This window comes from Lissotriton vulgaris, chromosome 6, assembly GCF_964263255.1.
Source record: "Lissotriton vulgaris chromosome 6, aLisVul1.2, whole genome shotgun sequence".
Taxonomy (NCBI): domain Eukaryota; kingdom Metazoa; phylum Chordata; class Amphibia; order Caudata; family Salamandridae; genus Lissotriton; species Lissotriton vulgaris.
Genome location: NC_141694.1, coordinates 881441442 through 881455192, shown reverse-complemented (window position 1 = coordinate 881455192; position 13751 = coordinate 881441442). Strand labels below are relative to the sequence as shown.

Here is a 13751-nt window from a genome sequence, read left to right as displayed (position 1 = left end):
TGGAAACCTATTGGGCTCCAGATGCTCTTTTGCACCCTGCACCGGAGGCCCTTGAGCCGCTGATGGTTTACTGTTATTGCTGCCTTGGACCTTGCCCACCACTCACCTTAACTCCTGAAGATTGGTCTTGTAAGTCGCTGTACTATACCTGTTTGCAGCACTTGTTCTTTCTTCCTTAGAATTACATTGTACTGAGAAAGTGCACTTAGGTTCACTTGTTTAAGTGAAAAGGATTTATATTTATAAACTTACTTACCTGAATGATTTTTCTCTGATGCTAAAACATGTAAGGATACTTTCTATTTTTATAAATAAGTGTAGATCTCATTCTTGAGTTGTGTTGTCATTTTTTGATCATTGTGTGAATTTGCAAATGTCTTGCTCTTCTCTGTGTTAAGCCTAAGGCTGTTCCTAGACCACACTACCCAATAATAGAGCACTTTTGTATAGCATAGCAAGCCCCTGTCCACTCATAAGGAAACCCTTGGTCTCTTTACACTGTATATCAGATTCCTGGTATATCGCATAAAGAATCCGTTTTCAAAAGCTGCGCCTGTGAATGGACTCAAACCAGAAAGTCCTGTAGAACCGAGCTCAATGAAGATGATTATCCAGACAGTTGTGCTTCGTGAATGTATGGAGCAATACCTGCGTAGCTGACTGGCAGAAGCCCTGGTCAGCTTTGGCATTGCTGGAATGAGCTTGCAGACCTTTTGGAGGCAGCTTTTACACCAAAGTGTAGCTGATCTTGCTGCAGAGCGCAATCCAACAGAAAATGGTCCTCTTATGTGCTGTCTTGCATTATTTCACTCTAGTGAACAGTACAAAGAGCTGTTTGTCCACCCAGTTTTCTTTGGTACGATAAATGTAAATGCTCTGTACTCCCTTGGGGTCCAAGTGATGGAGTCTCTTCTCCTCCCTCGAGGGGTGAGGCAAAGCATAGAATGGCAGCAAATTGATGGTTTAGACAGCATTAAATAACATCGCAACTTTAGGCAAGCAACTCTTCGATCTGCCTCTATATTGCAGCTGGCCCAGGAAATTCGGGTTGAGCCCAGGCTGGTTGCGGATTAGGCTCCATTGTCAATTGACTTTGGGAGCAAAATCGAAAGTCATGGTGACACCTTTGCATCTTCCAAGGAGTATCAGAGTCGTGGTAGGAGGCTGAGCCCTGCTTGGACTTTTTGTGTTTTTTTCTTAACTTAGCCGAAGACTTACAGCGCAATGAAGACCAATCTTGTGAAAGACTACTGTGACTTCCGGACCGGGACCAACCCTTCGACTTGGCCCTGTCTTGTCACAGAGTCCCCAGGAGCATGGCGACATTAAGATTCGCTTGCAGTCTTGTATGGTCTATGGGTACATCGTGGCGAAGTCAATACAGACCTTAGAGTTTTGGATTGACTCAATGCACCACAGGAAAACTGGTGAGGATTTGCCAAAGACATTTGTTTGTGACAGTATTTGGGGTTTGAATCAGGTCATCTTGAGAGGTGATATTTCCCTTGCACAATGTAAATTGTTTGATTGAAAAGCTGACTCAAAGACACAAGAGGTAGCTGTGGATCCATGTTTGGTGACGCAGAAGGAAAGGAACTGACAATAGGACTTGGGACTGTCGCCTATACGGTCCCTGCATGTAATTTCTGGATCAAACTGGCATCAGTGCAGAGCCGCACAGTGCCATCTACCAGTACACAGAGGAATTACTAAGGAAAGTTTCAGATCCTGTACGACATCTGGGGAATATTCAAAAGGGGTGGAATCTGCGGTTACAAGTCACTATCCAAAATAACTGAACTCTGTGGGTTTTTTTAGGCGAATTTGTGAGATTGGTGGTATAACCAAAGCTAACCAGAACTTAGATCATCGGTTGACTTATTTATTGATTGATTGATTAATTTACTTATGTATGATATTTCAGCCACATATCACACATCAAAGAAAGTAAAGAATTCAAAATCAGGACAATGATCCTGCCTTGTCAGCCTCATTCCTTACTTTAAGTTCATCCATTCTGTCTCGGATGGGTTGCAATTCCGATGAATGGCTAGGGTCTTGTTCTTTCAGAACTACTTCGGCATCCATAATCCAGCACTCTAGGCCGTTGAGGCTTTTTGCAAATGTCTCATAATCCAGAACTCCAGCCTGAGGCAAAAAGAAAATAGAAATCTGTTTAAACCCACGAGAATCAATTCTCCCCCTGCAGCATTCGAGTATCATCTAGTACTGTTCAAACCTTGAATGGATCTTGCTTGTCTTCTATTTTCTTCATGCAACCACTGTGTAACTTCAAAATATGACAGTTTTTACAAGGTCCATAGGAATGCTAACTATTGAACAGTAGCGCCTGCAACTTACATATTGTACCTCATCTTTCCAATTGTTTTTTTTACTAAATGTTTCATAATATAACCCTAGACACCCCTCCTTAAACTGGGGGAGGGTGTCCTAATCTTTACTAGATACTAAAACAGCAATTTTAGAATGTGTGGCACACACAGCGGACACTCGCATAATTTTTGTTTTTAATGGCATCATGCAACAACTATCCCAGTTCCACTCCACCTTTACATTTCCCTCATACCACCAAATGCACCTGACGTGGCCATCCATCAGCAGACTTTACAAGCATATCCGATTTATGCATAGAAAACAACCGTTCTGAATCATAATAAATCCTGTTTGCTATGATTTGTTGCCATCCAGAACTGGTTCTACATTTACCAGAGGTCTTGGAGACATTCAGCACAGACAGAAAGACATGTTCATGGGTTTCCTGTACAACCACAACTAACTCCAGTTCTCAGATAACATTATGCAAAACTCCCCACAGTTTATACATTTTCTTCCCCTAATACCTTTTAATTTGCATTTAATGCAATATGAAGCCTGACCCTCACCGCCTAGTCTCTGAACTAGATTACCCATGGGTTTTAGTTGCATCCAGCACCACCAACCAAACCCCAATTTCTCAAAACAAATACAAGAAGTTTTTATTTTTAATTTCACCATGTCAAACTTATTTTTCACACCTCCAGAATTAGTCGTATATATTTAAGTTTACTGTTAAGCATTACTGCAGGACATCCACAACTACATTTCCCACACGCCCCATTAAACCATCTTGTCCTCGTAATGTTTAAAGCTACATGCTAAAACAAGTGCACTTGATTCACTTTTCAGAATGCGGGAACCAATGTCTGCCTCTGTGCTTCTTGAAATGCCCTGAGGTTCAATAAGCCTTTACATGATCCCAGTCAGAGGTGGATGGTTGCAGTCTCCTGTTCTGCACCCAACACAGACAGGTGCAGTAGGACCTTCATCCCACAGGCTAGTTTCCGTCTCTGCTCCTGTCCCAGGTAGGCACCCCAAGATCATCCAGCCAACAAACTGAACAGGCTTATTCACTATTAGGTTGCTATTGTTTTCGTGAAACAGCATGGGATACTTCTGTCACTGCACTATTCTACATACTTCACAAATTAATGCACTTACCTTTGGTAGAGAAGTGTGATTTCAAAAACAATATATGAATTACATCTAATGTTACTGCTCATTGTATTTTTACCTCAGAAGTTTTGTATTTGATTTTTTAGCCTTTAATGCCTATGTAGTAAGTTTTGTGATTGGAGATATACACTACATATAAGAAAATTGGGGTACCTTCTTATTTTTCTATCTGTACACCAGGGTCAGAGTACCCGAGTTCCTTATTTAAAACTCAGCCACCTACAGGTATGTGCAACACACACAAGAAATGTACACTCATACAATATTAGGACCACTATCTGTACAGAGACACTTACAATTATTAATTTCTAGAACTAACTGTTGTTCGTGCAAACAGTAGCTATTACACAGTAGCAGGTTTTATGGTACCTGTAGAGATGTCTGTTGCCTGCTAAGAGCTTGCTCCATGACCGCTAAACGCTGGCTCATTGATAAGTGATCAGACTGGATAGCAGCACCTGCAGATGAGTCCACCTGCTGCTTCAGTTGCTCTCCAAGCTCATGAAGAACAAAAAGGGAATCCTTCACTGAAGCCAGACCTTTACGCAGATCCTGCAGCAAAACAATGACATGAACAGGACTTTCCATATACGATTATTTTTGAAAGTATGACATTGTGATTTAATAATCATTTAAAGCTGTAACAATGAAGGAGAGTACTTTTAAGGGTTTTGATGTACATTTTAATGGTTTAAAGTCACATCAACTCTATCTGTTAGCAGCACTGCTTATCTGACAATCAGAGAAAAATAATGTTCCCCTAGGAATCATTTAGACATTATTTGGAGCATCAGCAAGGGACTAAATATATGTCATCCCTGTTCTCTGAGAACAATTAATGTGATGCAAACACAAAAAATATGTATATATTTTTATGATGTTCACAAATTATGAATACATAACAATTAAAACAGTTTGAAAGAATAGAAGGTGCTCCTGGTGACAACGCAGTGCAATTGAAAATGAGTGACACAGGAAATCATCTACATGGTGTGTAGACAATATGTTCAGTAGTATTAATCATCAGGACATATGTTAAATGGAAACAAGACAAATAGGCTTGCAAGATTTCATAGAGCCCAACATTTTATGGAATGGTTAGGACCAAAAAGTGGAGGTTTTGTCCTGTCTGAGTGATTTAAACTAGGTCTTCCCCAAGCCCGAATAAACAGGAAACAAAGGAACTGTCAGTAACCACAACCCACATGGCAAAACCAAGAGTTAGCCACTAAAGATATGTGCTCATCTGACCTCACTATTTGTATGGTATCCAATGAACATATTTCCTAATGGTTGGAACCTCTGTACCTCATGTCTGTGCCCATGAGGTCGAGGGCAGTAGGTGGTGGGGGGGACAATGCCCCTATATGTGGCACACTGGAGCCACACATCTCTCCATGCACTACTTTGCTGTTTTAACATACCCTTCAGATTAAAAGAAAAAGGCAAAGTAATAGCAGGCAGTTAACCCATAGGCTGCATAGAGAAATCACAACAGAATAAATCTGGCACTATGCCGTTAAGACCTCCATGCTCGCATCGAGCCTCACAGTTGACAGGTCAGGTCTTTTTTACGGTGTAGCATCATATGTAGGAATAACATGGAGTCAGAGTGCTACTATAACAAAGGTATTCATCCGGGGAGGCGAATGGGTTGATTAAGACTTTGATAAGTATACCCCTGGAAGAGAACTCGGATTACAGGTAAGTAACTTATCCTTCTCCTCCAGGGGATATCACCAATAGTCATAAGCACTGAATAGAATAGCAAGCCCATCACCAGAATCCTGCGGACGAACACCATTAAAGTTAAAAACACCCTAAGGACAATTTACCCAAACAGGTTCCTTAAAGAGGCTGGCCCAAACTGAGCATCCACCTGAGTGTCGGAGTATAAACAATAGTGGCAAGCAAAAGTGTGTACTGTTCGGCATGTGGCAGCTTTACATTTCTCTGCAATGGGTAAAATTCTGAGGTGGGCCGTAGAGGAGGCCTTTTCCCTGGTGGAATGAGCCTTTGGTCTACCAGGGAGTTGTTTGTTAGCTAACTGGTAAGGCAGGTAATACACAAGACTAGCCATATAGAGATGGTCTGTTTAGAAGAGGGAAAACCAGTGTGCATGGGACCATAATTTAAGAAACAAACGGTCTAATTTCCTTAAGCTTTTGTTTTTGTCTAGGCAGACTTTCAGAACCATTTTGAGGTTGAGAATGTAACACCCCCTCAGGAGGGGTGGAAGGGTTCGGGAAGAAGGTAGGAAGTGTAATAGCCTGATTATTATGAAAATAAGAAACAACCTTAGGCAGAAAACTAGGGTGAGTTCTAAAGACCACCCTGTTTGAGTGGAAACTGAGACAAAGTTCTTTACAAAACAAAGCTTGTATATCGGTCACTCCGCAAGCAGGGGTAATTGCCACAAAGAGAGAGGTCTTCCACGTCAAATGCTGCAGGGACGATTAATGTATGGGTTTGAAGGGGGGGCCAATTAATTTAGAAAGGACCACATTAAGCTCCCAAAGAGGGGAGGGAGACTTAATCGAAGGATAGACCTTCTTTAAGCCTTTAAAGAAGGCACCTGAAAAAAGGGAACCTGCCTGGATGATTTTCTGTATGCTGTAATGGCCGCCAAATGAACCTTTATAGAGGTAAACTGAAGGCTTGATTTACCCAAATACAATAGGAAGGGAAGGATAGCTTGTTCCTGCCCTAGAATGGGATCATGGTCATTGGTGGTGCTGCGCTCCGGGGTCCCCGCACATGGGCGGGACTATTAAGTGATTATGACTATAGATGACTATCACAAAAAAACAAATGCAAAAAGAACAATTGATGGACAGAATGCTGAAAAATATCATACGTTCACCCCAGTTCAGAGATCTGGGCCTAAATCCATTGTGTTTTTGCTCACCATGTCATTCCAGTTTGGACCCAACAATTGATGGACAGAATGCAGAACAATGTCATATATTCACCCCAGTACAGAGATCTTGGCCTACATCCATTGTTTATTTGCTCACCATGTCATTCCAGTTTGGACTTAGCCATATGCAAATCAGTCTTGACCTTGTGCCCAATGGGAGTAGTTCAGCTGGAACTGCCAGGCCCGGTCCTCCTTGGACTGGAAACAAGCCTCCTAGGACCAGTTTTGGGCTTTCACCCTCATCAGCCAAAATAGCTTGACTCCAGTAACATGGAGAGCACGGGACCCACCTCTGGGCATAACCGTCCCACTTGGGGTGACACATGCAAAAAGAACAATTGATGGACAGAATGCAGAACAATGTCATACATTCACCCCAGTACAGAGATCTGGGCCTAAATCCATTTTTTTTTTGCTCACCATGTCATTTCAGTTTGGACCAAGACATATGCAAATCAGTCTTGACCCTGCGCCCAATGGGAACAGTCCAACCCAAAATGCCAGGCTAGGTCCTCTCTGGACTGGAAACAAGCATCCTAGGACCGATTTTGAGCTTTCAGCACTCATCAGCCAGGATAGCCTGACTCCAGTGGCATGGAGAGCACGGGACCCACGTTTGGGCATACCCGTCCCAATCGGGGTGACAAATGCAAAAAGAACAATTGATGGACCGAATGCAGAACAATGTCAAACATTCACCCCAGTACAGGGATCAGGGCCTAAATCCATCGTTTTGTTGCTCACCATGCCATTCCAGTTTGGACCCAGCCATATGCAAATCAGTCTTGACCCTGCGCCCAATGGGAACAGTTCTGCCTGAACTGCCAGGCCAGGTCATACCTGTACTGGAAACAAGCCTTCTAGGACCGGTTTTGGGCTTTCAGCCTTCATCAGCCAAAATAGCTTGAATTCAGTGACATGGAGAACACGGGACCCAAGACCCAAGAGCTCCAAGAAGAACTGCCGAGCCCTCGAGAAAGTCTGGAAAAGGGAACCGACACCGGACAACAGGATCTCCTACAAACTTGCCACCCGGAAACACCACCAGCTGATCCGCGCCGCCAAGAAAACAGCATTCAAGGACCGGTTGGACAACAACGCACACAACTGCAAGGAACTCTTCAACATCGTGAAAGAGCTTTCCAACCCCAGCGCAGGAAACAACGACATCACCCCATCGCAAGACCTCTGCAACTCCCTCGCTTCATACTTCCACAACAAGATCACGGACATACACAGCAGCTTCAACAACCAACCAACGCACACCATGACCGAACAACCACCCCCCACCACCACCCTCCACGCCTGGACCCCGATCAGCACCGAAGACACCATCCGCACGATGAACTCCATCCACTCCGGATCACCGACCGACCCCTGCCCTCACCACGTCTTCAACAAGGCCGACGCTGTCATCGCACCCCACCTACGAGACATCATCAACACATCCTTCGACACCGCCATCTTCCCTGAGAGCTGGAAACACGCCGAACTCAGCGCTCTACTCAAGAAACCAACAGCGGACCCCACCGACCTCAAGAATTACCGCCCCATCTCGCTTCTCCCGTTTCCAGCCAAAGTCATCGAGAAGACCGTCAACAAGCAGATGGCCGCCTTCCTCGAGACGAACGGATCCCTCGACCCCTCACAGTCCGGCATCCGAGCCAACCACAGCACCGAGACCGCCCTCATCGCCGCCACCGATGACATCCGAGCCCTGATGGACAATGGAGAAACAGCGGCCCTCATCCTCCTAGACCTCTCCGCGGCATTCGACACGGTCTGCCACCGCACCCTAGTACAGCGCCTCAGCAACATCGGAATCCAGGACAAGGCGCTGGAATGGATCATCTCCTTCCTCGACGGAAGAACACAGAGAGTCCGCCTACCACCGTACAAGTCAGAGGCCTCCGAAGTCATCTGCGGATCATCTCTGAGCCCCACCCTCTTCAACGTCTACATGAGCCCCCTCGCCGCCATCGTACGCAAACACAACCTCAGCACAATCTCCTACGCCGACGACACCCAGCTGATCCTCTCCCTGACCAACGACCCCGCCGCCGCCAGAGCCAACCTGCACGAAGGGATGAAAGAGGTAGCCGAGTGGATGACGACCAGCCGCCTGAAACTGAACTCGGACAAGACGGAGGTCCTCATCCTGGGCTCCTCACCCTCCGCCTGGGATGACTCCTGGTGGCCTCCCGCCCTGGGCACCGCACCCAAACCGACAGACCATGCACGAAACCTGGGCTTCATCCTGGACTCCTCCCTCTCCATGACCAGGCAAGTCAACAACGTCTCCTCGGCGTGCTTCAACATCCTACGCATGCTACGGAAGATCTTCTGGTGGATCCCCACAGAGACCAGGAAGACCGTCACCCAGGCCCTCGTCACCAGCCGACTGGACTACGGCAACGCCCTCTACGCCGGTACCACCGCCAAGCTCCAGAAGAGACTCCAGCGGATCCAAAACGCCTCAGCTAGACTCATCCTCGACATCCCACGAACCAGCCACATCTCCGGACATCTGAGAGACCTTCACTGGCTCCCCGTCAACAAGAGAATCACCTTCCGCCTCCTCACCCACGCACACAAAGCCCTACACGACCAAGGCCCGAGCTACCTCAACAGCCGAGTCAACTTCTACGCTCCCAAACGCCACCTCCGATCAGCCAACCACGCCCTCGCCGCCGTCCCCCGCATCCGAAGAGCGACTACAGGAGGAAGGTCCTTCTCCTACCTGGCCGCCAAGACATGGAACTCCCTCCCTCCCAACCTGCGCCTGACCCAAGACCACCTCTCCTTCAGGAAGAAGCTGAAGACCTGGCTGTTCGAGCAGTAGCGGCACCCCCCCGCCCCCCCAGCGCCTTGAGACCCTACGGGTATGTAGCGCGCTTTATAAGTGTCACTGATTGATTGACCCACGTCTGGGCATACCCGTCCCACTCGGGGTGACACATGCAAAAAGAACAATTGATGGACAGAATGCAGAACAATGTCATACATTCATCCCAGTACGGAGATCTGGGCCTAAATCCATCGTTTTATTGCTAACCATTCCATTCAAGTTTGGACCCAGCCATATGAACATCAGTCTTGACCCTGCGCCCAATGGGAATAGTCCAGCCCGAACTGCCAGGCCAGGTCCTCCCTGGACTGGAAACAAGCATCCTAGGACCCGTTTTGGGCTTTAAGCCCTCATCAGCCAGGATAGCTTGACTCCAGTGGCGTGGAGAGCACGGGACCTGTGATTGGGCATACCCGTTCCACTCGGGTGACAAATGCAAAAAGAACAATTGATGGACAGAATGCAGAACAATGTCATACATTCACCCCAATACAGAGATCTGGGCCTAAATCCATTGTTTTTTTGCTCACCATGCCATTCCAGTTTGGACCCAGCCATATGTAAATCAGTCTTGACCCTGCGCCCAATCAATCAATCAGAGCACTTGTAAAGCACACTACTTTCCCGTGAGGGTTCCAAGGCGCTGAGCGGAGGGGGATGCTGCTAGAGCCAGGTCTTGAGGAGTCTTCTGAAGGCGAGTAGGTCTTGGGTCTGCCGTATGTGGGTAGGGAGGGTGTCCCAGGTCCTGGTGGTGAGGTAGGAGAAGGATCTGCCGCCGCAGGTCGTTCGTTGGATGCGGGGGACAGATGCGAGGGCGAGGCTGGCGGAGCAGAGCTGGCGGGTGTTGGTGTGGAAGCTGAGTCTGCTGTTCAGGTAGGCTGGTCTGGCGTTGTGGAGTGCTTTGTATGCGTGCGCGAGGAGCTTGAAGGTGATCCTCTTGTCGACGGGTAGCCAGTGTAGGTCTCTCAGGTGGGGGGTGATGTGGCTGCGGCGGTTGACGTTGACGATCAGTCAGGCGGAGGCGTTTTGGATGCGTTGTAGTCGTCGTAGGTGTTTGGCTGCGATTCCTGCGTAGAGTGCGTTGCCGTAGTCCAGTCTGCTGCTGACGAGGGCCTGTGTCACCGTTCTTCTTGTTTCAGTCGGGATCCACTTGTAGATCCTGCGGAGCATGCGGAGGGTGTTGTAGCAGGAGGAGGAGACGCGTTGACCTGCTTAGACATGGAGAGGGAGGAGTCGAGGATGAATCCTAGATTGCATGCATGGTCGGTGGGTGTTGGTGCTGTTCCCAGTGTGGTCGGCCACCTGGAGTCGTCCCAGGCTGAGGGGGTGAGTCCGAGGATGAGGACCTCCATCTTGTCCAAGTACAGCTTCAGACGGCTGCTCCTCATCCAATCGGCGACGGCCTCCATTCCCTCGTGCAGGTTTGTTTTGGTGGTGTGTGGGTCCTTGGTGAGGGAGAGGATGAGCTGGGTGTCGTCAGCGTAAGCGATGATGTTGAGGTTGTGATGGCATGCCACTTGTGCAAGGGGGGCCATGTAGATGTTGAACAGCGTTGGGCTGAGGAATGAGCCCTGAGGGACGCCGCAGATGATGTCGGTGGCTTTGGATCGGAAGGGTGGGAGGCGGACGCTCTGGGTTCTTCCGGAGAGGAAGGACATGGTCCAGTCAAGAGCCATATCTTGAATTCCGGATTCTAGGAGGAGTGTCTTTAGAGTGCGATGGCAGACCGTGTCGAAGGTGGCTGACAGGTCCAGGAGGATGAGGGCTGATGTTTCGTTGTTGTCTAGTTGGCGCCTGATGTCGTCTGTGGCGGCAATGAGGGCTGTCTCTGTGCTGTTGTTTCGTCTGAATCCGGACTGGGACGGGTCCAAGATGTTGTTGTCTTCGAGCTGGCGGGCCAGTTGCATGTTGACGATTTTCTCGATGACCTTTGCCGGGAACGGGAGCAGGGAGATGGGCCAGAAGTTATTGAGGTCCTTGGGGTCCGCTTTGGGCTTCTTGAGGAGGGCGTTGATTTCGGCGTGCTTCTAGCTTTCCGGGAACAATCCAGCCCGAACTGCCAGGCCAGGTCCTCCCTGGACTGGAAACAAGCATCCTAGGACCGGTTTCGGGCTTGAAGCCCTCATCAGCCAGGATATCTTGACTCCAGTGGCATGGAGTGCACAGGACCAATGTCTGAGTATACCCGTCCCACTAGAGTTGACAAATGCAAAAAGAACAATTGATGGACAGAATGCAGAACTATGTCATACATTCACCCCAGGGCACAGTGAACTTTGGTGCCACTCTCTGCATTGGGTCTTGCTCCTTGGTGCGGCTTGAAGACTTTATACTACCATCTTGCCCCAGCAGGCTTCTTCAGCTGCTGTGGCCCTGTGCTGCACACAGAAAGCGAGTGAACTATCCCTTGGAGTCTCTTAGATTTGCTGGGCTCTGAAGATGGATTATCCCTTGAGCAAGATATGGCAGGAACAGTCCCTTCCTTCCCTAGCCACCAGGTGCATCCTCTCTTTGTTGGTCCCTTGTGTTCAGCAGGGAAGTCCTCCTTCGGTTCTTCTTCCAGTCAGTAGAGATCTGAGGTCTGGGTCCAAGGGGACCCTGTTTATGCTCAGAAAGATGCCAATGAGCTACCATATTCCCTCCCACCTAGTGACCACAACCTGCGGAGTGTTACATCTGGCTAACCCAGGATGCACCATTCTGCCCACTCACGAGATAGCTAGACCCCTCTTTCAGTGTTCAGAACTCCTTGACCCACCCCTGGGGTGTTAGTACCTGAGGCTCCATGCCCCTGTGGAATCCAGTTTTTACAACTGGTTTCCCCTCTCTGCTCCCCATGCCACCCTGTCTGCCTAAACAATGCGTCAGCCCTGCCTGCTAGTGTTACATATCTGCCCTTCAAAGGCAGCCTCTCCTTTGATGACTACCATTTGGGGCTAATATTCAAATGGCTTTCTGCAGGGGGGAGGCAACACCTCCCTGGCCTACAATCCATCATTGCTCTCCTTCCTGAGAGTTGCTGGCATGTCTCTCCAGGAGGGCAGAAAGCTGTCCCGTGGAAAAGTCTCCATGTGTGCCAGGAATGCCACAGAAGTTTTAAAGGCAATCAGGTGGCAGCTTTGTAAAAGCTGCACACTGCAGCTAGTTACATTAATTTCGACTTGAGAAACAAGTCAGGCTTAATTTAATGAATTGTTTGATATCTTGTAGTGGCCACTTTGGTCGCACCATTCAAGAGTTAGCACAGTTGAGGGGTCAGCGTGTAATCCTGTACTCACGGAATGTGCAACCACGTCTTTCCACAGTAAAAATTGTGTTTTTGCGTGATTACTGTCAGGGCATGTAAACTACATGTCCTGCCCATGTCAGACCCATGCCAGACCACGCACCCTACCACCGAACCAACGCCCGCCACCACCACCCTCTGCAACTGGACCCCGATCAGCACTGAAGACACCACCCCCACGATGAACTCCATCCACTCCGGATCACCAACCGACCCGTGCCCACACCACATCTTCAACAAAGCCGACGCCACCATCGCACCCCATCTCCGAGACACCATCAACTCCTCCTTCCACACAGCCACCTTCCCGGAGAGCTGGAAGCACGCCGAGCTGACCGCCCTCCTGAAGAAACCAACGGCGGACCCCACCGACCTCAAGAACTACCGTCCCATCTCGCTCCTTCCTTTTCCGGCCAAAGTCTTCGAGAAGACCGTCAACAAACAGCTGGCTGTCTTCCTCGAGACAAACGGATCCCTCGACCCCTCGTAATCCGGGTTTCGGGCCAACCACAGCACCAAGACCGCCCTGATCGCAGCCACCGACGACATCAGAACCCTGATCGACAACGGGGAAACAGCGGCCCTCATCCTCCTGGACCTCTCTGCGGCATTCAACACCGTCTGCCACCGAACTCTAGTGAAGCGCCTCAGCAACATCGGAATTCGAGAAAAAGCGCTGGAATGGATCATCTCGTTCCTCACCGGAAGAACCCAGAGAGTCCGCCTCCCTCCATTCAGATCCGAGGCCACCAAAGTCATCTGCGGCGTACCACAAGGATCCTCACTCAGCCCAACCCTCTTCAACTTCTACATGAGCCCCCTCGCAGCCATCGCACGCCAGCACAACCTCAACATCATCTCCTACGCCAACGACACACAGCTCATCCTCTCCCTCACCAGCGACCCCACCACCGCCAGAGCCAACCTACACGAAGGGATGAAAAACGTCGCCGACTGGATGAGGAACAGCCGCCTTAAACTGAACTCGGAAAAGACGGAAGTCCTCATCCTGGGATCATCACCCTCCGCCTGGGATGACTCCTGGTGGCCCCCGGCCCTGGGCACCACTCCCAAACCGACGGACCACACACGCAACCTGGGCTTCATCCTGGACTCCTCCCTATCAATGACCAGACAAGTCAACGCCGTCTCATCCTCGTGCTACAACACCCTGTGCATGCTCC

At 48.9% G+C, this 13751-nt stretch overlaps 1 protein-coding gene across 1 annotated transcript in view; it reads right to left on the bottom strand.

The window, feature by feature from the left end:
* The window catches only part of SYNE1 (spectrin repeat containing nuclear envelope protein 1), a 2319318-nt gene that overhangs the window by 456294 nt on the left and 1849273 nt on the right, over window positions 1-13751 (bottom strand). Inside the window, exons 121-122 of the mRNA XM_086926873.1 lie at window positions 3883-4065; window positions 2002-2148 (exon numbers count right to left, since the gene is read on the bottom strand). Coding sequence (XP_086782999.1) covers window positions 2002-2148; window positions 3883-4065 — 330 coding nt within the window. The remainder of the gene's footprint in view (window positions 1-2001; window positions 2149-3882; window positions 4066-13751) is intronic.